This window comes from Sapajus apella, unplaced genomic scaffold (genome assembly GCF_009761245.1).
Source record: "Sapajus apella isolate SASKATOON/1434 unplaced genomic scaffold, GSC_monkey_1.0 scaffold36, whole genome shotgun sequence".
Taxonomy (NCBI): Eukaryota; Metazoa; Chordata; class Mammalia; order Primates; family Cebidae; genus Sapajus; species Sapajus apella.
In genome coordinates, this window is record NW_022436976.1 from 31,084,870 (window position 1) to 31,111,677 (window position 26,808).

The following is a 26,808-nucleotide window of genomic DNA, read 5'->3' on the forward strand; positions in this document are numbered from 1 at the left end:
TGTCCCACCAGCAGGAAGTGCTCAGGGCCCTTCACCTGGCTCAGCCTGGCTCCTGGAGATGCAGCGCTGCAGTAGGGCCTAGGCTCCATGGCTGGCTGCCATAAGCAACGGACCTTCCTGAGCTGCACGTGAGCCAGCCACAGCTGGGACTCCCACCCTGGCCCAGTTCTAGTCCTACCCTCCGCAGGCACAGGGCAGAGGGAAGCCCTGCACTTTCTGTGGGCAGGAACCCAGAATGCCAGGTGCAGCCACACTTTGCAACCAGAATAGATGCAAAGCAGAGGCCAAAAAAGGCAGAGCCTGGGAATGCTGTTGCTGAACCTGTGTGTGCAAGTGGGGGCCTGGGAACAGGGCACTGGCTTATTTTATTCTTTCATTCATTTGTTCTTTCTTTGGTTCATCCATCCATCCACTCAGCTCACTCATACACATGGAGCTTACCTGCTGGAAGGGGAGGCAGACACCTGGACATCCAGGTGCCATGCAGTATTACAGGGACAGGACAGATGGAGGGTGAGTATGGGGGTATCAGCATGCACATCAGGGGAAGCCAGCTCTGCCAGCAGGCAGTGGAAACATCCTAGTGAAGAAAACACCTCCGAAGATAGGTGGGTTTTTGGCAGGTAGGCCAGGCAGGGGAAGGACATTTCAAGTAAAGGGAACTGGAGCAAAGACATGGACATATGAAGCATCTGGTGTGTTAGAGGAACTGTAATCAGGTTGATGTGAGCAGTTAGGGAAAACCCCTGGAGAGGCCAGGGTTTGGGCACAGTCAGGGTAAGTGGGTGAACTGCTGTTAGGCGGCAGAGGCAGCCCCTCACTCCACTGGCTGAGGATTCAGCTCTAGGCCTTGCTCCGGGCCTTTAAAGCAGCAGGAGTACCTATGGAGAGATTGCCGGTGGCAGGCGCCATGCCCACGGACAGAGAGCCTGCAGACCTCAGGACCCTGCAGCTGGTTTTCTTTGCCACCTTCTGGAGCTTGCAGATCTGGGTGATATTTCTTTCAGGCATGTCTCAGGGAAAGGACTTGTGCAGCCCATGATTTTGGCTGGGTACTTAGGGTTGCTGAGCACTACTTATCACATGCCAGGCATTAAGCAAAGGCACTGAATATGCTGCAACTCCTGGAGCACTGCAGCACTCCCTAACCCCCCATATTCGGCAGGATTTTTGCCCAGATTTACAGATGATCACGTTGAGGCTCAGGGTGATTAACTGACATGCACAGAACCTTTATGCAGCAGAGTCAGAGTTCAAACTAGTATCTGCTGGGTATCAAGAATGATTCCAAGTATAAATCAGGCTTAGAATCTCTCATACAGGCTGGGTGTGGTGGCTCACTCCTGTAATCCCAGCATTTTGGGAGGCTGAGGTGGGCGGGTCACCTGAGGTCGGGAGTTCGAGACCAGCCTGACCAACCTGGAGAATCCCCATCTCTACTAAAAATACAAAATTAGCCAGGCTTGGTGGCACAGGCCTGTAATCCCAGCTACTCAGGAAGCTGAGACAGGAGAATCACTTGAACCTGGGAGGCGGAATTGCAGTGATCCGAGATCGCGCCATTGCACTCCAGCCTGCGTAACAAGAGCAAAACTCCATTTCAAAAAAAAAAAGGAATAAGAAGAAAGGAAAAAAAAACTACAACTCATGCTGTCTGTAGGCTAGAACACTACCTTTCTGGTGAGGATTTATGCTACATCTGTTTAAAAAAAATAATAAGGCCGGGTATGGTGGCTCACACCTGTAACCCCAGCACTTTGGAAGGCTGAGCCAGGCATATCACGAGGTCAGGAGTTCGAGACCAGCCTGGCCAACATGGTAAAACCCTGTCTCTACTAAAAATACAAAAATTAGCTGAGCATGGTGGCGCACGCCTGTAATCCCAGCTACTCAGGAGGATGAGACAGGAGAATCGCCTGAACCCGGGAGGCAGAGGTTACAGTGAGACAAGATTGTGCCATTGCACTCCAGCCTAGGCAACAGAGCAAGGCTCCATCTCATAAATAAAAATAAAAGGAATAATAAGCCTTACAGGATGCAGCACTTTCTAGCATATTGTTCCCATTGTTTAGATAGAAAAGCCAAGGCCCAGGGAGGGCGGGGACTTGCTAGGATTAGGCAGTCCCTGGGGACTGGCCCTGTCAGCAGGTCCTAGGGCTCCTGCCTTCTATCCAGGGCATTCGAAAACACACAAGGACAGGTCGGTGGCTTATGCCTGTAATCCCAATGCCTTGGGAGGCTGAGGTGGGAAGATCACTTGAGACCAGGAGTTTGAGACCAGCCTTTGAAACAGTGGGAGACTCCATCTCTACAAAATATATATTTTAATTTTTTAAATAAAGACACAGGTCCCTTTTCAGTCTGGCTATGCCTCTGGAATCCAGGATTTCAGGAGATGACTCCTAACGGCTGAGTCCACTTGTGGAGAGGCCCACCCTTCATGAGGCCTTAGAGCCATGGCAGTTCCTCATCTGGGATCAAGTCAGGGGAGAATCATCCTAAAAAGAGTTGTCCTATACAGCAGCAGTCCCCAACCTTTTTGGCACCAGGGATCAGTTTGGTAGAAGACCATTTTTCCACAGGGCGGGGAGGAGAATGGTTTTGGGATGAAACTGTTCCACCTGAGATCACCAGGCTTTAGATTCTCATAAGGAGCACACAACCTAGATCCCTCACGCGCGCAGTTCACAGCAGGGTTCACGCTCCTATGAGAATCTCATGCCACCACTGACCTGACAGGAGGTGGAGCTTGGGCGGTAATGCTTTTCCACCCGCCGCTCAACTGCTGTGCGGCCTGGCCTCGTTCCTAACAGGACATGAACTGGTACCAGTCTATGCCCCGGGACTAGGGACTCCTGCTATAAAAGTGCCTGGTACCCATAACAACCAATGCTTACTAAGTACCTACTATGTGCCAGGTGCCAGCCATTTAATCCTCAAAACAATCCTCTGAGAAGATATTATTAAACTTCCTCATATATAAGGAAGTTTAATCCTTATGTGCTAACAATCCCTAAAATCACTTTCTCTGCCTCTCCTAGGTCTAATGGTAGAGAATGCACAGAAGACCTCATGTCCATCAGCCTCCTGGTCCTCAGGCCCTAAAGTGGCCAAAACGAGGCCTAGGAAGGAATGGAATACTTACAAAGAACTTCAGCTTCTACAGGCTCGTGGAATACTTACAAAGAACTTCAGCTTCCTGACTACAAGTCACAGGCAGGGACCAGCACCTGGAAGCTGCATGGTTCTTTCTAAGTATTCCACAGCCAATTTCCTTTCAAAGACAGTGAGGCACACTATGCAAAACTCAAAATTAGTCCACTGTTTTTTTTGGGTTTTTTTGAGATGGAGTTTTGCTCGTCTCCCAGGCTGGAGTGCAGTGTTGTGATCTCAGCTCACTGCAAACTCTGCCTCCCAGGTTCAAGCAATTCTCCTGCCTCACCCTCCTGAGTAGCTGGGATTACAGATGCCTGCCACCATATCTGACTAATTTTTGTATTTTTAGTAGAGATGAGGTTTGCTATGTTGGCCAGGCTGGTCTCCAACTCCCGACCTCAGGTGATCCACCTGCCTCAGCCTCCCAAAGTGCTGGGATTAAAGGCATGAGCCACCGTGCCCAGCCTCAAATAGTCCACTTTAAGGACAGCAGCTGGTTTTAGTTTACCAATGTATTAGTCAGCTCTGCTATAGTAACAACCAATCCCCAAATCTCATTGCTTACTATGGCAAACATTGCTCTCTGATTCCTGTGACACTCAGTGGCTGCAGGCCAGCTGCTGTAGCTCAGCTCCATGGAATGGCTTCTCTGTGGAAAACGTGTTCTCACGGCAGAGGGAAGAGCATGGGCCAACCACACACGGCTCTTCAGGCTTCTGTCGGACACAGGAGAGCTCATGCCCGCTCACATCCCTCTGCATCAGGAGCAAGGAAGTACACTCTCCCGGGGGATGGGGTGGGCACTGCAGGAAGTTACAGCTACAGGTCAGGATGGATAAACTCCTATACCCTATAACAACAGCCCAACACACTAGAAGATTTTCCAGTTTAAAAGACATAAAATCCTAAAATGTGAAAACTGCAGAGGAACTCAGAGGCCACTGTCCAAGTATGTCACAGTCCTCCATATGGCAAAGTTGAAGAAAACTGGCAGTCTTTTCAGGGGTACCAGGGATCTCAGTTTGCATGGTCTTTATAAATGCAGAGCAGGGTGTGGCTTTCTGTCCCCATTTCACCTCAAGGTATCTATAGCAACCCTACCTGGCTTCCCTCTGTGCTCATGAAGTAACTTGAGACCAGGGTCTCTCAGCTTTAAGCCTTGGAATCCTATGCACAGTTTGTGTGGAGATGTGCAGTTTGAGGGGTAGCCTCTCTAAGGTATCGAACTCCACAAAAGTTCAGAAACATGTCACTGGATCCTGAATTCATCTCCACAGACCAGGGTGTCACTCAGGTCGGCTGCTGTGGTAACTGCAGCAGATGGTCCCTTTAGAGATGGAGTCCAAGGATGTCATGGCCAAGATGGAGTTTTACATCAACTGAAGAAAGCGAAGACCAGCCAGAGAGGCTACAGTTCGGGGAAGCCAGAGGCTCCTCCCCACCATGATGCTAGGAAGGACTATCCCCAGGGTGACAGAAATAAAGCATTGGACTCCAGCAGTATGTCCAGCTGATTCAGATGTGCTAGGTTCCCAGCAGAGGAGGGTGAGGGAGGAGATCCAGGGGGCCTGACTCAGTCATCTTATCTGGTGCACCTTTCTCCCCCGGAGATAATTCTTGCAAAAAGGAGAGGATCTTACACAGACCAAAAATGCTGGTGTCAGGGCTTTTACAAAGTACCTGCCGTGAACACATTTAAAAGAGAGGGCGTTAATTGAATTACAATCTTTTTTTTTTTTTTTTTTTGAGACGGAGTTTCGCTCTTGTTACCCAGGCTGGAGTGCAATGGCGAGATCTCGGCTCACCATGACCTCTACCTCCTGGGTTCAGGCAATTCTCCTGCCTCAGCCTCCTGAGTAGCTGGGACTACAGGCACACGCCACCATGCCCAGCTAATTTTTTGTATTTTTAGTAGAGACGGGGTTTCACATGTTGACCAGGATGGTCTCGATCTCTTGACCTCGTGATCCACCCGCCTCGGCCTCCCAAAGTGCTGGGATTACAGGCGTGAGCCACCGCGCCCGGCTGAATTACAATCTTAATCATTCATCCATCTTCCTAACAATATTCAAGGTGAGCCTTTGGATGTGAGTCAACATGAAAATGCAAGTTTAGCGCAGTTATTTGGTTGTTCACAAATCTAGCAAATTAGCATGACATTCTCATCCTTACAACCTAGCCAGAACCTTTAGCCCAGTTCTTCGGCATCATGCATGTCTGTGGCTAAATTCGAAATAAAACTATGAAATATAGTTTCATTCATTAAACATTGAGTGGTAAGCCAGGCCCTGTGCTGAAAACACAGAGATTAAAAAACAAAGACACACACCATCATCTTCGTTCTTAAATTCAGTCCTAGAGGGAAGGGAGATGAGGAACCACTTAATGACAGCAAGGTACAACTGCAGAAGCATTTGTGAGGCACAGCACTATCCCAAGGAGGCACGATTCCCTCTTCAGGGAAGGAAAATCAAAAAAATCTTCCTGGAAGATGCCACGTCTGAACTCGGCTTTAATTTGGAGAAGGGGTGGGGATGAGGGTTGAGGAGCCAAAGCCAGGAGGTACAAGTAACCACAAGGTTTGCCGGCTAGGGCACAAAGAAAAAGGAGTGAGGCAGGCTGGAGACGCAGGCAAGACTTTGGCCTCCGGGGATGGGGTGTTGCATTACTCAGTGGACTGGGTTTGGGACAGAGGACCTATTTCATGGCTCCACCCAGTTTAGGGTCTAAAGTTGACAGAAACCAGTCCTGCAAAGCCTTTTGCCTATGGCAATAGTTTTAAAGGTAGTAACTTCCAACAGCATTTACATTTTCTGAAAAGCATGAAATTGCGTTTCCTCCAAGCATCAGTCTGTTTTCTATTCAGATTTCTCCTACTCTCCTGAGTAGGGCACAACTCAGGCCTTTAAAGAATTCTGGGTAATTTGCTAACAACTGAGAAAATGGGCAGCTGAAAATTTGTCCACAAACTAGAAGAAAGATTTGGGACCAGAGAAAAACACCACTAAAGGTATCAATCAGATCCCGAAAAACCTTTCCTTCCTGTCTACCAAGCCAAAGCCAAGGCATTAAGACTAGCTGGACACCCCCACCACATCACCAACTCCCATCCAATCTGCCTCCTAAACCCCTTTCTAATCCACCTCCTCCTACTTCAGGCCTTACCATTGAACAGTACACTTCAAATCTTTACTCTTACTCTGTAATTTTTCTGGGGGAGGGTGGAAGACGGGGTCTCACTATCACCCAGGCTGGAGTGCAGTGGTATGATCATAGCTCACTGCAGCCTCAAAATGCTGGGTTCGAGTAATCTTCCTGCCTCAGCCTCCCAAGTACCTAGGACTACAGGCACACACCACCAAACCTGGCCAATTTTTTAAAAAAACTTTTTTTGTAGAGACAGGATCTCGCTGTTTCTCAGGATGATCTCTAACTCCTGGGCTCAGGTGATCTTCATCCTCAACCTCCCAAAGTGCTGGAATTATGGGTGTGAACCACTATACCCAGCCTACTCTGTACATCTTTTAAAATCTTTTAAATTTTTAATAAGCAACCCTCGTGTACACCATGATCAGGATAATGTTTACACTTCTTAAGCAGGGCATTCAGGCCTTCCTGTATGGCCCTAACTTAGCTTTCTAGCCTCATTTCCTACCACATCCAACCACTCTCTTTACACTAATACATTGGGCTCTTTTAGCTTAAGTGCAAAAGCATCTGCTTTTCTCTTCTTTGCTTTGCTCAAAGCTTAAGGAAAAGTAGTCCAAGCGTCAATTTGCAGATCTGCTGAGGGCATTCCCTTATAGTCCAGGAACACCTCACAGCTGCTCTGAGACAAATGCCAAACCCCACTTGCTGCCACTGCTAATGACAAAGATGCCCTCCTACAGCAGGACTGCCCTGTGTAGTTCACAACAGCACTTGACCTCCTAGCCTCTCATTAGCTCTCAAATAACCTGAGAAATGTGTGGGCCAAGTATTACTCCCGTTCGAGAGATGAGGAGGCAGCCCCGGAGAGGCAGTGTGTCCTTAGAGTCCTTCAGCTAGTAAATGACGATGGGTCTGACTTCAAGAGCCAACGTTCTCTTCCGATGATAGCATCAGGAGCCAGGACGATGGTATGCACTCGATATTCCAGCTACTTGGGAGGATGAGGCGGGAGGACTGCTTGAGCCCAGGAGTTCAAGACCACCCTGGAGAAGATACCCTGTCTCTATCATAAAAATAATTAAAAAAACAAAATTTAGGGGCTGGGTGTGGTGGCTCACACCTGTAATTTCAGCACTTTGGGAAGCTCAGATCGGTGGATGGCTTGAAGTCAGGATTTGAGACCACCTTAGCCAACATGGTAAAAACCCCTCTCTACTGAAAATACAAAAATTAGCCAGGCATGGTGGTGTATGCCTGTAATCCCAGCTACTCAGGAGGCTGAGCAGGAGAACTGCTTGAACCCAGGAGGTGGAAGTTGCAGTGAGCCAAGATCACGCCACTGCACTCTAGCCTGGGTGACAGAGCAAGGCTCCGTCTCAAAAAATAAAAAAAACGTTAATTGGATGTGGTGGCTCAAACCTCTAATCCCAGCACTTTGGGAGGCTGAGGAAGGTGGATTGCTTGAGCCCAGGAGTTCAGGACCAGCCTGGCTAACATGGTAAAACCCTGTCTCTATTTAAAAAAAAAAAAATTAAAAATAAGAAAAAACCAACAAAAGAAACAGTACCAGGAGGCACAGGTATAGGTACAACTAGGAAAAGGAAGGCTGGCTGTAATCCAGTGGCTCATGCCTGTAATCCCAGCACTTTGGGAGGCCAACAGGGGTGGATCACCTGAGGTCAGGAGCTTGAGACCAGCCTGGACAACATGGTGAAACCCCGATTCCATTAAAAATACAAAAATTAGCCCGGCGTAGTAGTGGGTGCCTGTAATCTCAGCTACTTGGGTGATAGAGCGAGACTCCGTCTCAAAAGGAAAAAAAAAAAAAAAAAAAAAAGGAAGGCCATCACAGCAGCCTTCATGTACATGTACAAAAGCCAGGCAGCTTTTCCCTTCTCAGACCAGCCTCGTTTATCTTCCCTGGTCTGAAGTGTCATGGCTGTGATGCAGTGCACTATCATCACACTAGAGTGTGTTTGATCGATGGCTAAGTTTAAAGGGCCCGGCCAGTCTCCATGGCTGTTGTGCTCAGGGCAGAAGGGAGGGGAGTATGAGGTAATCAACCAGCAATGGAATAAGAACCTGACTATATTTCTGGGATATTGCCTGAGTGATATGGTTTGGCTCTGTATCCCCACCCAAATCTCATCTTCTAGCTCCCATGATTCCCATGTGTTACGGGAGGAACCAAGTGGGAGATGACTGAGCATGGGGGTGTGTCTTTCCTGTGTTGTTCTCATGATAGCGACTAAGTCTCACGAAATCTGATCCTTTTAAAAATGGGAGTTTTCAGCTGGGAGCGGTGGCTCACGCCTGTAATCCCAGCAGTTTGGGAGGCTGAGGCAGGTGGATCATCTGAGGTCAGGAGTTCGAGACCAGCCTAGCCAACATGGTGAAATCCTGTCTCTACTAAAAATACAAAAATTAGCTGGGCGTGGTGGCACATGCCTGTAATCCTAGCTACTCAGGAAGCTGAGGCAGGAGAATTACTTGAACCCAGGAGGTGGAGGCTACAGTGAGCTGAGATTGCACTACAGCACTCCAGCCTGGGCAACAAGAGCAAAACTCCATCTCAAAAAAAAAAAAAGGAGGAATTTTCCTGCACATGCTCTCTCTCTTCCTGCTGCCATCCACGCAAGAGGCGACTTGCTCCTCCTTATCTTCTGTCATGATTGTGCGGCTTCCCTAGCCACATGGAACTGTGAGTCCATTAAACCTCTCTTCTTTGTAAATTGCCCAGTCTCAGATATGTCTTTATCAGCAGTGTGAAAATGGACTAATACACTGAGCATCTTCCCCAGTCTACTCGGCGCCATGAGGTGACTCACCTGTGGTGCTGTAGAACCTGCAGCAAGGTGCTCTTGGCAGGCACCCAGTACAGTTCTGCCCTGTCCTCATCCTCAAAGTAGACCTGCAAGATTAACAGAAGGGCCAGAGTCAGAGATAAAGTACTTTGGCAGCCTTAGGCACGTTTAGGCTAAGCCCAGGGAAAATTAAAAAGATGGCAACGGTTACTAGTTGAATGCTTCCTTTATACAGCTGTATAGCCAGGTGCTTTCCATTTAGTCCTCCTCATGCCACTGTAAGAGAGACTATTATCAGTTCCATTTTCCAAAGACAGAACCAAGGCTCAGAGAAGAACAACTTGGCAACATTACCCAGCTAGTAAACAGAGGAGTCAAGACTCAAGGCCAGGCCTATGTAGCCTTCCCTTCTAACAATTCCAACTAAAGCCATCAGGTATGTGAAGGAGAAAGCTATGGTGGCTCAGAGCAGTGGAAGAGGCTGAGGAAGGTAAGAAAGATGTCCATACAGGATGTCAGAGCCCAAGCAGGGTGAGAAAGACGTCTGCACAGCAAGCTGCCCAGGGTGTCAGAGCAGGACCAGTGAAGGAGGGCATCCATACCGGGGGCCAGCCTGAGCAGGGGAATAAGCACTGCCTTGTAAGATGGCTGCCTAGGATGGGGTTTCAGAGCCCATGTGGGGTGAAAAGGGTATCCATGCACGGGGAGAAGTAATATGGAGTATACAGGCCCAACTAGGGTGAGGAGGATGACCACTCATGGCAGGGGGTGGCCTGTTATGGGGGGGTCAGAGCACAAGCAGGATGAGGAGGGTGTCTGTGTAGGGTGGTTAAGCAGTGCGGGATATCAGAGTCTGTGCAGGGTGAGGAAGGCACCCACGCTGGGGTGGCAGCCTACCATGGGGAGTCAAGAGTCCAAGTAGGGTGAGGAAGGCTCTACATGGGAGAGGGGCCAGTAGTGATAGGACGGGAACTGATCAAACAAATAAACATATTAAGAATAATAAAGCCAGGCTGGGCATGGTGGCTCATGCCTGTAATCTGAATACTTTGGGAGACTGAGGTGGGTGGATCACTTGAGCCCAAGGGTTCACGACCAGCCTGGGCTATATGGTAAAACCCATCCCTATAAAAATACAAAAATTAGGCATGGTGGTACATGCCTGTGGTCCCAGGTACTTGGGAGGCTGAGGTGGGAGGATCATTTGAGCCCAAAAGCTTGAGGCTGCAGTGAGCTAAGATCTCACCACTGTACTCCAGCCTGGGCAACACAGCTAGGCCCTGTCTCAAAATAAATAAATAAATAAAAATTAAAAAATAGTCATCCTCACAAATATAGAAAGGGAGAAAAAAATCTTGTGGGTATTGGATTAGAGTTGGAGATACCAATGAGATGTCACAGTTTTACACACACACACACACACACACACACACACACACACAATCCCAGCTGTGGCACTGAAACAGGCCCCAGCTGTGGCACTGAGAAGGCACTGAGGCAGTAAGCCTGCCTCTCTACCCACATTGTATTAATCAATACACTTATTGCACAGAGATCTTGGCTTCTAAATATCATTCTTCGCTAGAAAGAAACAGGGCTCCTTGGGGAAAATAGCTGATTCCCAGAGCTGGGGCAAGGAAAGCACATTTGAACCTATAACATCTTGTGTAAGAAAGCAACCACTTAAAAAATAGACACAAATCAAAAGGACACAGAAACAAATTAGAAGCGATTCCCCCTGGCCAAATCTGGGATATTTCGCGCATAAAAGAAACACTCATAGTATCAGATTGTAACTCATTAAATAAAACAAGAAACTATAAATCCACCAATATAAATAAGTATGTTGAAGGTCTGATGAGCAATGGGATATTTACACCATTTCAAAGGATCTCCCTATAAAACACTTACTAATCATAATAAGAAAGTAACTGTACAGTAGATAAGGCTGGCAGACCCCAAATCAATCAGGTGATCAGAGTGAACATCATCAGTAATGGGGCAAATGGAGATCACGTGATAGTGCAATGAGAATACAGCATCACTTCTGTAATATTCCAGCCAAATATGCATAATCCAGGCCGGGTGCAATGGCTCACACCTGTAATCCCAACACTTTGGGAGGCCGAGGCGGGCAGATCATTTGAGGTCACGAGTTGGAGACCAGGCTGGCCAACATGGCAAAACCCCATCTCAACTAAAAATACAAAAAATTAGCCAGGCATGGTGGCAGATGCCTGTAATCCCAGCTATTCGGGAGGTTGAGGCAGAAGAATCACTTGGAGCTGGGAGGTAGAGGCTACAGTGAGCCGAGATTGTGGCACTGCACTTCAGCCTGGGCAACAAGAGCAAAACTCCATCTCAAAACAAACAGACAAACAAACAAATATGCATAATCTAAATCTAGTCAGAAGGAAACATCAGACAAGCCCATACGGACATACATTCCACAAAATAAGTGGTCTGTAATTTTCAAAGGTGTTAAGATCAAGGAAGTGTTCTGCAGTTGAATCACATAATCACAAAAATATGAATAAAAAAAATTTTTTAAGTAAAAAAAAAAAAAATGGAGGAAAAGCTGAGGAACTCTTCCATACTGAAGGAGACTAATGGGACATGATCACTAAATACAGTATGTGATTCCAAACAAAATCCTTTTGCTATAAAGAATTTGTGAAACCTAAATGGAGTCTGAGGGTTAGATGGTAGCAGTGAATTAATGTAAATTTCCTGCTTTGATAGCTATATGGGTATTATAAAGAGAAATGTCCTTGTGTATAGTAAATACACACCAGTATTCAGGGGTAATGGGACATCAGTTGCTGTCTTACTCTCAAATGATTAGAAAGAGATAATTCTTTATACTGGAAATTGTGATTTTTTATTTAAGAAATCCCAACAATGGAATGTTATTCAGCCTTAAAAAGGAAAGAAATTTTGGCTGGGCATGGTGGCTCACGCCTGTAATCCCAGCACTTTGGAAGGCCAAGGCAGGTGGATCACTTGAAGCCAGGAGTTTGAGACCAGCCTGGCCAACACAGCAAAACCCTATCTCTACTAAAAATACAAAAAAAAAAAAAAAAAAAAAATTAGCCAGGCATGGTGGTGTATGCCTGTAATCCCAGCTACCCAGGAGCCTGGGGCATGAGAATCGCTTGAACCTGGGAGGCAGAGGTTGCAATCATCTGAGATTGCACCACTTGCACTTCAGCCTAGGTGACAGAGCGAGATTCTGTCTCAAAAACTAAAAATAAATAAATAAAAAGAAAATTCTGGCCAGGTGTGGTGGCTTACACCTGTAATCCCAGCACTTTGGCAGGCTGAGGGGAGTGGATCACTTGAGGTCAGGAGTTCTAGACCAGCCTGGCCAATAGGGTGAAATCCCATCTCTACTAAAAATACAAAAATTAGCCGGGTGTGGTGGCAGACGCCTGTAATCCCAGCTACTCGGGAGGCTGATGCAGGAGAATCGCTTGAACCTGGCAGGCGGAGGTTGAAGTAAGCCGAGATCACACCACTGCACTCCAGCCTGGGCATAAGAGCAAGACTGCGTCTCAAACAAAAAAAAAAAAAAGGAAATTCTGACACATGCCACAATATGTATGAGCCTTGAAGACATTATGCTAAGCGAAATAAGCCAGACACAAAAACTGTATGATTCCACTTATATGAGACACTCAAGAGTTTCAATTTGGGATTATGAAAAAGTTTTGGAGATGGCAGGTGGTAATAGTTGCACAACAATGTGAATGTACTTAATGCCACTGAACTGTATACCTAAAGAGGGTTAAAATGGCAAATATTATGTCATGTATGTTTTATTATAATTTTCAAAAAAATAAAGCAGTCAATTCCTACCCACTCTACCAGCCTTCCCATCCCACCTCCCACGCCGCAAAAAAAAAAAAAAAAAAAAATTCCATAGAGGAACAAAATAAAAGTTCTCTTACCTCCAAATTATCAGGGCAATATTTTTGCTCTAGGTCCCAAGAGGGTGTTTCACCAAACATCACCATTAGATGATCAATAAACCTAAGGATAAAACATGTACTTTCTGGGTATCAATAACTCATGATCTATTTTCCCACATCAGTCCCCAGACACTCATTCAGAGATATCTAGAACGTATAAAACATGAAACGCATGCTTAACCCATTTCACAGCAGTACCCAAAATGTGTATATGTATCACTTGTCCTATTATGACATAATTTTCTTTCTTTTTTTGGCGGGGGAGACAGGGTCTCGCTCTGTCACCCTGGCTAGAGTACAGTGGCGTGACAACAGCTCACTGTAGCCTTGACTTCCCGGGCTCAAGCAATTCCTCTACCTCAGCCTCCTGCATAGCTGGGACTATAGGCACATGCCACCATGCCTGGCTTTTTTTCTTTTTTTGTAGAGACAGGGGGTCTCACTATGTTACCCAGGATGGTCTTAAACTCCTGGGCTCAAATGATCCTCTGGCCTCAGCCTCCCAAAGTATTGGGATTACAGATGTGAGCCACGGCACCTGACTGACAGAATATCTCTCTCTCTTTTTTTTTTTTTCTTGAGACAAAGTCTCACTCTGTCACACAGACTGCAGTGCAATGGCACAATCTCTGCTCACTGTAACCTCCACCTCCCAGGTTCAAGCAATTCTCGTGCCTCAGCCTCCAGGCAACTGGGACTACAGGCATGCATCACCACACCTGGCTAATTTTTTCATATTTTTAGTAGACACAGGATTTTGCCATATTGGCCAGCTTGGTCTTGAACTCCTGGTCTCAAGTGATCCGCCTGCCTTGGCTTCCCAAAGTGCTGGGATTACAGGCATGAGCCACCGTGCTCGGTGGACATAATTTTTTTTTTTTTTTTTTTTTTTTTTTTTTTTGAGACGGAGTTTCGCTCTTGTTACCCAGGCTGGAGTGCAATGGCGCGATCTCGGCTCACCGCAACCTCCGCCTCCTGGGTTCAGGCAATTCTCCTGCGTCAGCCTCCTGAGTAGCTGGGATTACAGGCACACGCCACCATGCCCAGCTAATTTTTTGTATTTTTAGTAGAGACAGGGTTTCACCATGTTGACCAGGATGGTCTCGATCTCTTGACCTCGTGATCCACCCGCCTCTGCCTCCCAAAGTGCTGGGATTACAGGCTTGAGCCACCGCGCCCGGCCGACATAATTTTTTTTAAACCGATTCAGGCTTAAAAACATTTCTGGCTCACGCCTATATAATTCCAGCACTTTCAGGGGCCAACGTGGGAGGCTCATTTGAGCCCCGGAGTTCAAGACAAGGCTGGCAACATAGAGAGATTCTGTGTCTACCAAAGAATTTAAAAATTACCCAGATGTGGTGGTATTCACCTGTGATTCCAGCTACTTGAGAGGCTGAGGCAGGAGGATCACCTGAGCCTGGGAGATGGAGGCTGTGATGAGCCATAATCATGCCAATGCAATCCAGCCTGGGTGACAGAGCGAGACCTGGTCTCAAAAAAAAAATTACAAAAATATTTTCTTACACTTAGCCTCATTCTATGTGTTAACCCTATGAAATCACCAATTAAGTTGGCTAGTTTTATATATATGTATACATATTTGAGACAGAGTCTTGCTCTGTCGCCCAGGCTGGAGTACAGTGGTGCAATTTCAGCTCACTGCAACCTCTACCTCCTAGGTTCAAGCAATTCTCATGCCTCAGCCTCTTGAGTAGCTGAGATTACAGATGCCTGGATAGTTTTTTTTATTTTTAGTAGAGACAGGGTTTCACCATGTTGGCCAGGCTGGTCTCAAACTCCTGGCCTCAAGTAATCCACCCAACTTGGCCTCCCAAAGTGCTGGGATTACAGATGTGAGCCACAGCACCCGGCCTCTATATTTTTTTCTAATATTCACTTAAATTGCTATGCATGTACTGCCTAAAATGACTTCATATTTCACCAGTGATGTGTACCACTCTTTGGCAAACGCAACACTGCGGCATGACGATGAGACTTTTGTCTGTCATTGCAAACCTACTTAGTCAAGGTTCAGTCAGCTATAGGAGAGAGATGTTGTTATCAAGCCAGATTGTGTGAAACCCTATAAACTATTATCTTCCCTTCTCAACCAAAAACCCACTTATCCTACTGCCACAAAAACAGAGAAAGCATGCAAGCAAAAGCAGAGGGCTCCTGGGCAAGTCAGTACCTGGAGTCCTCATGAAAAGCAGAGATGAAGTCCGACTGGGCATACTCTGGGTACAGAAAGAGCACAGGCCAGCTCAGCCTGCCCTGGTCATCTAGACTCAGCCTGGCTCCATGGGGGTTCTCAGAGCTGAGTCCATCCAGGAAAAGCTCACCTAGACCTTCTGAGGCTGAATCTTCATCCTCACAGGCACCTTCAGAGAGCCTGATATTCCTAGCCTGGATTGAAGACAGAAACACACATAATGCACACCTTATTGTGTGGGAAGATGCAAACCCATTTTACTGAAATAAAAAAAATAAATAAAAAACACCTGGCTAATTTTTTTTTATATTTATTTTTATTTTTTGTAGAAATGGAGTTTCACTATATTGTCCAGGCTGCACGACTAACTTTAGTTTTAATTTAATTTTCTCCATCTGCACCCTGAATGAACATGGACAACTAACTTTAATACACCAAAAGTTAAAAAAAACAAACCACAACAATGCGAGCTCCTTGAGGGCCAGCTCTACACATAATCCATCTTCATTATTCCTGAGGCCTGGTACATAGTAGGTACCACTTACTTAACTCACTTTCATTGGGCATCTATCTTGTGCTGGACCCTGTCAACAGAGAACTAGACATGGTTACCTGCCCTCAAGCCTCTGCTCAATATCAAGTGGTGAGACAGCTATAGAAATAATGACAATATAAAGTAAGAAGTAGAACTGTGGAACTGCAGACCATGGAATAATTAATTCAGCCTGGGGGCTGGAGGTGACTGAGCTATGCTAGGCCTTGAACAATGACTTTTAAAAGCAGAGAAGTTGGAAGGGAGGGGCACCTAGAAGGAAGGAAGAACGTTCCACTCCAAGGAGCAGCATGTGCAAAAGCATAGAAAAGATCAAGAAGGAAGCCTGTGCAGAAATGTCAAATGCTTCAGTTTAGCTGGGACATGGAGTATGCTAGAAAGAATGTGCACTGACTGATTCTTAACTGTCTCTTATAGATGGGCATAAATCAAGAGTCTGAAATAATAGGGTCACCTCTTACGTATGTGTGCAGGGGTTCCTAAGGTTAGCACATGAGGGGAAATGACATGCAATCAAAATTAGATTTGATGATATCCCCTAAATTGCAGGTTGGCAAACTTTTTCTTAAAGCATTAGATAAGAAATATTTTAAGAGTTCTGGACAATGGTCTCTGTCAAAATTAACTACCCAACTCTGCCACTGTAGTGTGAAAACAGCCATAAGTAGTACATAAACAAATAGGCAGGGCTGTGTTCCAATGGCTGCAGTTTGCTGACTCCTCCCTAAAGCCATTAGTAAAATACAGCATACATGGCTCTGTGCACTGTTAAAAGAGTAATTCCTATGTATGTTAAGTTTGAGATGAAGGATTACACTAAAGGAGAGATCAAAAAAAAAAAAAAAAGTATGTATGCAAATGTCTGGGTGTCTGGGCATCCCGTATTCTACATTTAAGAAAACGAACAAATCCCTCACTGTGAATGAGAATTAGATGGAAAATCTGGAGTATTTTAATCTGTTTAATGTGATAATATATGTAAACAGATCGTTGTGGGGAGAGAATAGTGGAGTATATTTTGGCAGTGTTAAGATTCTTACAGAACATAAATGGGTGCATAATTTAACTGAACAAATAATGAAACAAAAGACCTCTCCCACAGTCTCCCAGTAGATATTCTCTCTCCTTGTTTGTGAAGACCAAACAAGCTCAAACACGTGACTTCCTAGGTAATGAGGTTAAAGCAAGATTTGGGTCAGACTACATATATTTCAAAACACAGGAAAGAGAGCGGAGGGTAGGATTTTGTTATTGCTGTTGTTATTATAGGAACAACATCCTAAAATGTCAGGCTTTCTCAAGATGCGATATAATGCAGTGGTTAAGAGCAACAGCCTGGCTCTAACACATGCTAACTGTGTAAGGTTTCTTCACCTCTCTGAAACTATTTCATAATCCAGCAAAACAGGAGCAAGACAACCTATCTCAGAAGGCCACTGTGAAGGTTAAATAACACTCAACCCAAAGCAGGTACGTATTCAGTACAATAGTGTCCCCTTACCCACGGTTTCGCTTTCTGCAGTTTCATTTACCAGTGGTCAACCATGGTCTGAAACAATTAAACAAAAATTCCAGAAATAAACAACCTCTAAGTTTTAAATTATGCACTGTTCTGAGTAGCATATGATGAAATCACAGGCTCTGCTCCTTTGTCCAGTGCATCCACGCTGTTGATGATACCCACCTGTTAGTGAGTCACTACCCAACTCAATGATGAGATTCACTGACATAGTATCACAGTGCCTGTATTAAGTAACACTCATTTTACTTATTAAGGACCCCAAAGCACAAGAGTACTGATGCTGGCAATCTGGATATGCCAAATAGAAGCTATAAACTATCTCCTTTAAGTAAAAAGGTGAAACTCCTCAATTAAAAAAAAAATTGTATGCTGAAATTGCTAAAATCTACGGTAAAAGCAATCTTCTATCTGTGAAATTATGAAGAAGGAAAAAGAAATTCATGCTAGTTTTGCTGTTGTACCTCAAACTGCAAAAATTATGGCCACAGTATGTGACAAGTGCTTTAGCTAAGATGGAAAAGGCATTATATTTGTGGGTGAAAGACACAAACAGAAATGTATTCTAACTGATGGCAATCAGGTTTGTTACTATTTGAGATTTCAGGCATCCATTGTGGATCTTGGAACACATCTGCCTCAGATAAGCGGAGACAACTGTACATGTCACTGAGACCAACACGTATACACAAGTGAGAGGGCTGACTGAACTGGGGTGGCCTGACAGACTCCTCTGTCACACTGCTTTACCACAGTAGAAAGAACATGAACACATTCCTTCAGGTAAAGCATCCCAAGAAAGGTTCCCAACAAGCTTCACAGGATTAGTGAATTTAGCAGGACCCTAAAAACATAAGGTTTGAGAACTCACCTTGATGGCCTGGAGTAAAGCCTCATTCTGATTCCTCTCCTTCTTTTCTTTCAAGCTGGCTTTCCTCACATCCCTCTGTTCAGTTCTCTAAAAGTGAAATTTAGATGCATCAGCTCTAGAGACCTGAGTTCCTCTTCTATTGCCCCCAGCCTGCTCCTAAATTATCATCTCTGGTCTCTATTCAACCCAAGCTCCTCTGTTAAGGAATACCAGTGGTCAGATTCAGTTCAATAAACATTTACAAAGTACATGCCGGCAGAAATTTAAATCTACTTCCTGTACCCAAGGACCTCATAGTCTACTGAGAGGTTGAGGGGTACAGGCAAGTGAAGAGCCAAGTATAACAGGTAGATTATGTACTACTCTGGTGGTGTGAACCGAATGCTATGAAACACAGCCTGGGTGATAGAGACCCTGTCTTTATAGGTTTTTTTTTTTTTTTAAATTATAACCACCCTAGTGGGTATGAAATGGTATCTTACTGTGGTTTTGATTTTCATTTCCTAATTATTAATGATGTTGAACACTTTTCATGTGCTTTTTGGCCATTTGTGTGTCTCTGAAGAAAAGTCTATTCACATCCTTTGCTCATTTAAAAAACTGAGTTACTTGTCTTATTATGAGTTGTTTATATATTGTAGATAAAACTTACAAGTATTTTCTCCCATTCTGTGGGCTGTCTTTTCACCCTTTTTTTTTTTTTTTTTTTTTTTAAGGTAGAGACAAGGTCTCATTTTGTTGCCCAGGCTGATCTTGAATTCCTGGCCTCAAGTGATCCTCCTGCCTTGGCCTCCTAAAATGCTAGGATTACAGGTGCAAGCCACTACACCCAGCCCCTTTTCACTTTTTTCTTCACATTTATCTTAACTCAACTTTTTTCTTCACATTTATCTTAACTTTTCACTTTTTTGATGGTATCCTTTGAAGCAAAAAGTTTTACTTTTGATGGAGTCCAATCGATCTACTTTTCCTTTTGTTGCTTGTGGTTTGTTTCATATCCAAGTTCATGAAGCTTTATATCTATGTTTTAAGAGTTGTATAGTCTCAGCTCTTACATTTAGGTATTAGATCCTTTTTTGGGTAACTTTTATATAGTACGAAGTAAGTTTCTAGCTTTATTCTTCCACATGTGAATATCCAGTTGTGCCACCATCACTTGTTGAAAAGATTCTCTCCCTATTGAATGGCCTTGGCACACTTGTTGAAAATAAATTCCCCATAAATGAGGGTTTATTTCTGAGCTCTCAATTTTATTACATTGAGTTATATGTCTGTTCTTATGCTAGTACCACAATGCCTTGATTACTGTAGCTCTGTGATATGTTTTGAAATTGGGAAGTGTGAGTTTTCCAATTCTGTTTCGTCTCTCATGATTGTTGGTTATTCAGAGTCCCTTGAATTTCTATATGAATATTATGGTCAGCCTGTCCATTTCTGCAGAGAAGTCAATTGGACTTTTGATACAGATTGCAATGAAATTAGCCAGATGTGGCATTACATGCCTATAGTCCCAGTTGCTTGAGAGACTGAGGCAGGAGGGCTGCTTGAGCCCAAGATTTTGAGACTGCAGTGAGCCATGACCATGCCACTGCACTCCAGCCTGGACAACAGAGCAAGATCATGTCTCAAAAAAAAAAAAAATGCACTAAATTGATATACTAATTTTGGTAGTGTTGCCATCTAACAATATTAAGATCTAATCTATGAACATGGAATGTCTTCCTATTTACTTAGGTCTTTAATTTCTTTCAACAATGTTTTTTGTATTTTCAGAGTATAAGTTTTAGCTACTTTTGTTAAATGTATTCCTAAGTATTTTTTGGTGTTATTAAAAATTGAATTGTTTACTTAATTTCATTTTCAGAGTGTTCATTAAAAATCTATAGAATACAAATGATTTTTGTGTATTGATGTTGTTTCCAACAAGCTTGCTAAACTTGTTTATTAGTTCCAATAGTTTTTTAGTGGCTCCCTTAGGATTTTCTATATAAAAGGTCATGTTGCCTGCATATAGATGATTTTACTACTACTTCTCTTCCACGCTTTCATTTTTGAAGAATAGGTTTGCTAGATATAGAATTCTTAGAGTCTTTTTCTTTTAACACTTTGAATATGTCATTTACCTGCCTTTTAGCCTTCATGGTTTCTGATGAAAAAGCTGTTAATTTTCTTTAGGATTTTCTGTACATGAAGCATCATTTTTCTCCTGCTGCTTGTAAGGTTCTCTTCTTTGTTTTTCAACAGTTTCACTACAATGTGTTTAAATGTAGATCACTTTAAGTTTATCCCGCTTGTAGTTTGTTAAACTTTTGGATGTATCCATCACTGTTTTTCATCAAATTTGGGACGTTTTTGGTCAATATTTCCCCAAGTATTCTTTTGTCCATTTCTCTCTCTCCTCTCCTTCCAGGACCCTCGTTATGCCTTTGGTGGTATGCTTGATGGCATTGTACAAGTCTTTCTTCATCCTTATTCTTTTTTCATTCTGTTCTTCAGACTGGATAATCTCAACCAATACATCTTAGGTGTAATGATTCCTATTACTGCCTGCTCAAATGTGCTGTTGAGACCCTCTAGTGAATTTTTCATTTCAGTTAATGTACTTTTCAACTACAGAACATCTGTTAGGTTCTTTTTAGTAATTTCTTTTTGTTGATATTCTTTATTTGGAAAGACATCATTCTCATTCTTCTTTTTAGTTCTTTAGACACAATTTCCTTTCATTCTGAGAAGATATTTAAATTAGCTGGTTTAAAGTCTTTGTCTAGTAAGTCCTATGTCTAGCCTTCCTCTACCTAATGACTAGACAGAGATTTCCCTAAACATCTAGATCAAATAAGTTTTTCAATCTTTGTCAAGAGCCTTTGTGTATATGTTGAAGCACAATTTTAGCATGCACCCAAGCAGTTTACAATTCTACCTTAGCCTTCACTTCCTGCTTCCAGAGACTCTGAGAGCTTAGGGTCTACTCAGGTCTTTCCTGAGCATGAGTATAGCCCTGGGCACATGTGTGACCATCTAGATCCCCCTGGAGCTTTTCAAAGCCCCTACAGAATTTCATTCCCTAGTTTTTCTTTTTAAGCTTTATGATGCGCCTACTGTTTGCTCCAAGTGCTATCCACTGCTTCAGGTTCTGCAATCTTTAACAATCGCCTCTAATTGTTTTTGACAAATTCTCTCCCACCTTTTCATTCCCCCTACTTTCTGGCCCTATGTAAAAGAGCTTTTCATACTGGGTAAGCTCCAAGTCAGGTCATATAAAAACAGCCCTGTGAGCATGGTCTTCCAGGGATCCACCAGATGGTCAAATCATGACAGTTCTCTGGGGACGAGGCTTTGAAAGGGCTCTAACCCTGTTCTGTCTCCTCTGGTGGCTGCAGCCTGCTCATTTTCACCATGACTGTGGGCTGCTGGCTTTCAAGGCTACCGTGGAACTGGGAGGAGGAGATAACAAAGCAAGTTAAAATGCCACAAAGGGCCAGACATGGTGGCTCATGCCTGTAATCCTGGCATTTTGGGGGCCAAGGCAGGTGGATGACCTGAGGTCAGGAGTTCAAGACCAGCCAGGCCAACATGGTGAAATACCAACTCTACTAAAAATATAAAAATTAGCTAGGTGTGATGGCACGTGCTTGTAATCCCAGCTACTCAGGAGGCTGAGGCAGGAGAATCGCTTGAACCCAGGAGGCAGAGGTTGCACTGAGCCAAGATCATGCCACTGCACTCCAGCTTGGGCAACAGAGCAAGACTCTGTCTCAAAAATAATAAAAATAAATAATAAAATGCCACAAAGCTTGCTGTTCTTACTGAAGTTCCATCAATTTTCTTGAATAAACATGCCCAGACTGCTGCAAACCTCTGGTTCATTTCCAGTCCTAGGAAAGTTGATTCTGATCATTTTTGCCAGTTTCCTCATCGATTTTATGGAAGAGAAAATTTTTGAAGGTCTTTAGTCCACCACTGTTACTGACATTACCCATCTCTATTTTTTAAACACTGGTTTTATTAATTACTGAGAGAGTTGATCTTTCCACCTATTTGTGAATTTATCTCTTCCTTCTTCAGTTGTCAAGTTTTGTGTCATGCATTTTGAAGCTGTGACTAGGTGCTACATATTTAGAATTGTTAAATATTCATATAAGCTGGTCCTTATATCATTTAAAAAATGCTTCAATGGCTGGGCACAGCAGCTCATGCCTGTAATCCCAGCACTTGGAAGACTAAGGCAGGAGGACTGTTGAGCCTGAGAGTTTGAGACCAGTCTGGGCAACATAGTGAAACCCTGTCTCTACAAATTTACAAATTGAAAAAATAAAAAATTAGTCTGGCATGGTGGTGCACGACTTTAGGTCAAGTTACTCAGGAGGTTGAGGCAGGAGGATCAGTTGAGCCCAGGAGGTCAAGGCTGCAGTAAGCCATGATCATGCCACTGCACTCCAGCCTGGGCAATAGAGCAAGACTCTATCTCAAGAAAAAAAAGAAAAAAAGCTTCACTTCATCTCAGGTAATACTTGCTACCTTGAAGTCTATTCTGTCTGATATTAATATAGCCACAAGTCTGTTGGCTACATATACCAAGCACATAGGAATCCAGAATCAATCTGTACTCAGACATAGGGGAATAATTCAGCTATTCAGCAAGCAGTGTCACCTAGGCTTAATATCAGGCTTCTGGCCCTTGAAATCTCCCTTTAACTGTGACTGTCCCCAGTAATCCTCTAGACATTTATTCCTGTATGTGCCACTTTCAGAAATTCTGGCCACACCCAATTACCTGGGCTCAGAATTCTGTTATTGAGCCATCTGGGTCCATAGAGATCTACCTTTTCTACCATTTCATATGACCAGAATGACCCCTGGTCATTGCTAACATGTGACATTTCTGGCATTTTAGCATATAATAGCTAAAATGATGATAAAAACAGTAATAATAGCAGAATATCATTACTACCCAAAATAATATCCAACATTTAAATAGCACTTACTCTGTATATGTTCCAGGTGCTATTTAAAAAACATTACTTATGTTAAACCATCTAAACTATATAATAGCTCTATAAGGTAGTATTTTAATTCTCCTTTTACTAGTGAGGTAGCTAAAGTACAAGGAGATCAGGAAGTTGTCCAAGTCACACAACTGTCATGAAGGGAGTCCTCAAATTCAGGTAGTGGCTCCAGAGTCTAAGCTCTTAGCCACTGTGCAATACTTCCTTACATACCTGTTAATAGAAAGCCAGAACTAGTCTTAAGGTCTCTTAATTCCTGGGTTAGACCTGTCTTCACTGTTCATACTATGGAATGGGAGTATATAATATATATTGGGAGTCTTTAGCTGGCCCCAAACATGTGACATTGTTTTGTGACTGTATACAGTAATGGTATCTAATTTTGCCCTGGATAAGACATATCCCCATGCAGATTGATGGGAATACATTCTGAAAAATGTACAATCATTGTTGTACAAGCATCACAGAATGTACTTATACAAACTGAGATGGTATAGCCTGCTACATACCTAGATTATATGGTACAGCCTATTGCACCCAGGCTACAAACCTATATAGCACATAACTACTCTGAATACTGTAGGCAACTATAACACGATGGTAAGTATCTGTGTAGCTAAACATATCTAGACACAGAAAAAGTACAGTTAAAATAGGACTTTATAATCTTATGGGACCACTGTAATAGGTGCAGTGTTCCATCACTGAATGAAATACTGTTAAGTGGCATATGACTGTACTAAGCTATACACCCCATCTATCCTTGCTTACCTCTATATCACACGATAACTGTTTATTTGTTTACTTGTCTCTGTTCTCCACAGAGTTCCAAGAGTAGGGACTAGTTTTAGGTTTTGATTTTAAAAAGTTTACAATGACTTGAAAGACACAATCTTGGGAATGCTAATTAATGCTAATTAGCAAATACTAATCCGGCTGCTGACAGTCACCAACCTTCAGCTTGTCTGCTTTAGCCCTCATTTCCAGAAGCTTCTTCTCTGTGGCATCTATCTGCAGTCCCTCATCACACCAGTTCACGGCCTCAGCAAAGTGTTTCAGTTCCAGATGGCATAAGGCACCTGCAGAACCCAGAACCCTTAGCACCCAAGAACAATATGCACAGAAAGAGCCTCCTTTGAGCAAGATCTCCCACCCCCACCAACTCACAGCCAGCCCCCTGGAGGCAAAATGGAGGATAATGCCCTTATACTGCAGTCCGCAGACAAAGAAGAATATTTTTTGTATCCTAGATCAGAAAAATCCCTTAGGTCCATTTAGTTCAAAATTGCTGTACGTCTCCCTGGCATTAAGGGCTCTTAAAGTAGGAAAAGCTGTAACTTAGTGGCAAAGAGAACAGACTTTGAAACTGGATAGATCAAGGCTAGAAATCTGGCTGTGTCATTTACCAGCTAGACCTCAGACAAAGGACCAAGCATATCCAAGCTTTAGGTTCATCTGCAAACAAGAGGATTAAAGTCCATCCCAGATGATTTTTTAAATGGAGGGAGACAGCAGAATTTGCTTCAGCTACTCATCAAGGCAGTGGCAAGGCCAAAGACAACAGGTCTCTCCTAATTTTGTGCTTTATGGCTACCTTTCCCCCATCACAAAAAAACTTTAAATGTTATCATGTACATCTTTCTCCAGTTAGCCTCTTTAGGTTTTCCACAGAATTTCAAAATATAAGAATTGTAAGAGCTTAGATGTCAACAGAATCTAACCTCATCTTCCAGAGATGAGCAAATTGATATTCAAAGTGGTGTCTTGCTAAGGTCACACTGTAAGTTAAACCAACAACTGAATCAAGGATTACAAACTTCCAGCCTGAGGCGAATTCCACAGACTACCTAGATTCAATTTGTCAGCCAATCTTTGCTCAGTACCTTCTTTTCCTACAGCTGAGGGACATGGATCTGCCTGCTGCCCTTAACCACGAACATTTAAAAAGGCATAATTTTGATAAAGCATTTTAAACTGGTCCATGGGGATGCAGGGAAGATTAAAATGTGATGAATAAATTAAAGTTTGCAAAGCACCTATGAGCTTCTCAAAGAAAAGGTGAAGTATAAAAGCAATAAAAGCACTATTATTACATAGAAAGGTCAGACTACAAGAGAAAACATTATCTGGGAACATCTCAGCACCAGAGTGATCAGCAAAGGTCCCATAACTTTTCTTTTAATTAACATTAACATGGCATTTAAGACCTTGCCTTTCAATCAGCTAATTTGAAAAAAAAAAAAAAAACAACAACAACAAAAAAACAAAAAACAGAATGTGGCTTTTGTAACTGCTTTGTTTTAATTAATTTTATTATGTATTAATTTAAAATGAGAGGTTTCTATTTCTCCACAAATTCTTAAAACATAAAGGGTTAAGTCATTCTCTAAGGAATTCTCTTAAAAGTGATACGTTGCTGTTGATAAAGAACAGGAACTTAATATCCAGACTCCAAAAATAAGATGACTTTATTAGTATCCTAGCACCTTCATATCAAAGCTTTAAATGTCACCTTTTTGGTGCAGTGAGTACTAGCTTTTCCATAACGACAATCATACTGCAGTTCTACAAGACTTACCTCTTATTATTGCTTTGAGGTGGCAGGGTTTTAGCTTTCTGGCAGCTGTCACATCATTGAGAGCAGAACGAAAATTGCCTAACAAAACACCGTTTAGTAAGAGAGAATTTTGAGATCACAATTTTATGTGTAGTGACAAAGGCACTCTTGTACAATCTTGGAGAAATACAAATGACAGCAACTGTTTTTAGAAAAAATATAGTTGTACTCATCAAGAACCTCAGAAATATCTATAACATCAGGCAATCTACAGAATTGTAAATGGCTAGTAAGCACATGAAAAGATGTTCAACATCACTAATGATTAGGAAATTAAAATTAGAAATTGGTAAAAGTTAGACAAATAGTATCTAGTAGTAGAGAAGATGTGGAAAGGGGCACTCTTAGGGTAAATTAGAAAGCAAATTAGCATGTACTTTGTACATACACTTTGACCCAACAATTTTCTTCTGGAAAATTATCAAAAATACTTGAACAAATATGCAAGAATAAATGTAAAAGCATGCTAACTACAGCATTACTTTAATTGTGAAAAGCTGGGAGATAACCCAAATATCCTCAATTTGGTAATGATTATATAAATTATGGTAAATCCATACTATTGAATATTATGCAGCCATTAAAAAGAATGAGATAGATCCTCATGTAACAGACATGGTAGGATGTTTGTTCTATGCTGTTTTAACTGGTGGTTCTATGAGTATAGAAGAAGTCTATTTTTTTAAAAAAACAAACCTAACTAAACATATAGACACATACACATATATTTGTAAGTGCATTAAAAAAAAAAAAAGATGGCCGGGCGCAGTGGCTCAAACCTGTAATCCCAGCACTCTGGGAGGCTGAGGCGGGTGGATCACGAGGTCAAGAGATCGAGACCATCCTGGTCAACATGGTGAAACCCCTTCTCTACTAAAAATACAAAAAATTAGCTGGGCATGGTGGTGCGTGCCTGTAATCCCAGCTACTCAGGAGGCTGAGGCAG

The 26,808-nt window shown here is 43.2% G+C and overlaps 1 protein-coding gene and 1 long non-coding RNA gene across 3 annotated transcripts in view; both read right to left on the minus strand.

Annotated features, from left to right (window-relative positions):
• Positions 1-2,036: 2,036 nt before the first annotated feature.
• LOC116563989 lies at positions 2,037-3,354 on the minus strand. The gene is made up of 2 exons (XR_004274676.1): positions 3,286-3,354; positions 2,037-3,151 (listed from the first exon to the last, which is right to left on the minus strand). It is a non-coding gene; the product is annotated as an uncharacterized LOC116563989 (long non-coding RNA).
• A 673-nt stretch (positions 3,355-4,027) lies between these two features.
• Positions 4,028-26,808, minus strand: part of TTC4 (tetratricopeptide repeat domain 4) — a 27,881-nt gene continuing 5,100 nt past the window's right edge. Inside the window, exons 4-12 of one of the 2 annotated variants that reach the window (XM_032296880.1) lie at positions 25,824-25,901; positions 24,200-24,324; positions 18,240-18,326; positions 15,276-15,490; positions 13,061-13,142; positions 9,135-9,217; positions 4,609-4,836; positions 4,332-4,566; positions 4,028-4,273 (exon numbers count right to left, since the gene is read on the minus strand). In XM_032296880.1, coding sequence (XP_032152771.1) covers positions 4,734-4,836; positions 9,135-9,217; positions 13,061-13,142; positions 15,276-15,490; positions 18,240-18,326; positions 24,200-24,324; positions 25,824-25,901 — 773 coding nt within the window. In that variant the 3' untranslated portion in view covers positions 4,028-4,273; positions 4,332-4,566; positions 4,609-4,733. Of the gene's footprint in view, positions 4,274-4,331; positions 4,567-4,608; positions 4,840-9,134; positions 9,218-13,060; positions 13,143-15,275; positions 15,491-18,239; positions 18,327-24,199; positions 24,325-25,823; positions 25,902-26,808 lie in introns of both variants that reach the window. The other variant, XM_032296879.1, reaches the window with a different exon arrangement.